At 34.9% G+C, this 2,109-nt stretch overlaps 1 protein-coding gene across 1 annotated transcript; it reads right to left on the bottom strand.

The window, feature by feature from the left end:
- Positions 1-576: 576 nt before the first annotated feature.
- Positions 577-1,893, bottom strand: LOC105118787 (CRIB domain-containing protein RIC4-like). The gene is made up of 3 exons (XM_011016822.1): positions 1,648-1,893; positions 1,366-1,509; positions 577-1,061 (listed from the first exon to the last, which is right to left on the bottom strand). Exons 1-3 carry the CDS (start codon positions 1,772-1,774, stop codon positions 823-825), a joined length of 510 nt encoding a protein of 169 aa, XP_011015124.1. The 5' UTR covers positions 1,775-1,893; the 3' UTR covers positions 577-822.
- Between the last annotated feature and the right edge of the window lie 216 nt (positions 1,894-2,109).

Below are 2,109 nucleotides of genomic sequence, written 5' to 3'. Positions count from 1 at the left end.
CATACTTTATGATCTCCATATTACATTACCTAGCTATCCAAAGTTATGGTGTGATGATATTGGAGACATATATCTATGTTATAATCTAAGTATTTCATACAAAAACTAAACACATTAAGGGGATTCATCTACAAGTATAATTGTAATTAAAGATACCACTTTTACCATGGTTTTGAGCCAACCTTGCTTGAAAGCTATCATCTCCAATCATGCATAAGAAAAGAAGTCTAAATCTTGAGATTCAATCTTTATTACGTACTTGAAATGTACTGCAAATAATGACAGTAGATATTTATCTCCTTAATTTACTATATATATATATATAACAAATATTCATTTTATTATCTTTATTTGTTTCTATAGAAAGGAGGCATGCAGACTTGTATTTTTATGAGTTCATGGAGGAAATAATATATATAATTTTCTACAAATAGGTTTTGGTGTGGGTCAGTATGGACAAGTGCCCTCCCTCGCTGCCCGCCCCTCTAAGGCATGCTTGGAGATCAGTAGTGTTTTTGCGAACACGTGACTAGTTACTTTTCTCAATTGCAATATAGAAAAAAATAACAAAAAACGTATTTGAATTCCAAACATGAAACTTCAATTATGCGTCAAATGAATTCAATTCTACTAGTAGAATCAAATTCAATGAAATCAAGGAATTGGCTCATGATGTTAGTGGTAAAGCTTCATGCAAGCATTCACTTAAAATGGACGAGGTGGAGACGTTTAAATATAAATCCTTCAATCTATTGTATCGACCAACATCACAATTGGTCAAAAATACATCCACTATCATCTATATATGTAGCCATCTTTGGACTAAGCACAGGAAGCCCCAACAAGAGGTGAATTAGCCTGTGCTGCCATGGCAAGCTCAAACTGCCTTGAAGTTCCAGATTGAAGGTGAAGCAGCTCAGGAGAAATGAGATTGTCCCAGCCGTGAACGGGGTTGGTAGTTGGTGCTGAGGCATCCCACCCTATGTGTGTCACATGCTTCACATCTGTTGGCAACCCAATTTCCATTTCCATTTCAAATTCTTCGATCTCTTCTTTGTACGCTAGAAAAGTTAAGAGATCGAGTTAATAACCGGAAATTAAACAAGAGGGTGTGTCTACATACAAGTATGATGCAAAACCATGAAGATCATTGTAATTGTTTATTGGCTTCATTGCATGCTTAATGTGTGTGTGTGTGTCTCATTATATTTTTGTTCTTTTAAAAAATAAGAAATGAACCGAAAAATCTTTAATGAGTTATAACTGAACTAGCAATAGTGTTCACCTCTTCTAAAAAGATCTCAAGTTTGAACTCTCCTTTATTAAAAAAAAACAAAGATAGCTGAAAAAAAAACTTAGACTGACCAAATAATTGAGAGAAGTTCTTGAAACCCTTGACTAGCCTATGTAACCCAGTGGATATGTTAGGCTTTGAAAGAGCATGGAACTTCAACGAATTCTTCATACTTTCTGTACTTGATGAGCTTTCCTCGTCTTCCTCTTTTGTTCCTTCTCAAGAACAATAGAAACAAAAGTATTCAAATAATTAAGTCTACAGAAACATGAAGGCAAAGGAAAAGGTTAAAAAGTGTGTGTGTGTGTGTGTGTGTGAGAGAGAGAGAGAGAGAGAGAGAGAGAGAGAGAGACTTGTTGCGGATAAGTTTGTGTCTGTCTTTGCTCTTCGAGGTTGGTGTACGCCAATGGCCACGCTTGACTCAGAGACACAACCAAAGGAGAAAGGAAGGAGAACAAGCCTTTCCATTCTGTCTCTCATTTCTACATCAACAAGCAAAGAAACAATAATATAGGAATTGAGTATGAGGTGGTAGAGTGAGAGAGAGAGAGAAGGAAAGAAAAAAGGGTGGTTTAAGAAGCTACAAACCCTACAAAATGAAATTGGTCTGTTGTAATAAGTAGTGCTGGCTTTGTAATCAAGCTACTATAATTTGACTACCAGGAAGTCAAGCTAGCTACACATATGGTGAGTTTAGTTTGGTAGAGGAGAGAGTATAGAAAAATTCAGATTGATATATATATATATATATATATATATATATATTTTGTAATTATTTACAACTTGCAAGTGATTGCTAATTAATTTAACATATT

The sequence above is a fragment of the Populus euphratica genome, unplaced genomic scaffold (assembly GCF_000495115.2).
Source record: "Populus euphratica unplaced genomic scaffold, PopEup_1.0 scaffold2192.1, whole genome shotgun sequence".
NCBI classification, from domain to species: domain Eukaryota; kingdom Viridiplantae; phylum Streptophyta; class Magnoliopsida; order Malpighiales; family Salicaceae; genus Populus; species Populus euphratica.
The sequence above is the reverse complement of the archived record's forward strand: the minus strand, read 5'-3'. Positions and strand labels throughout refer to the sequence as shown.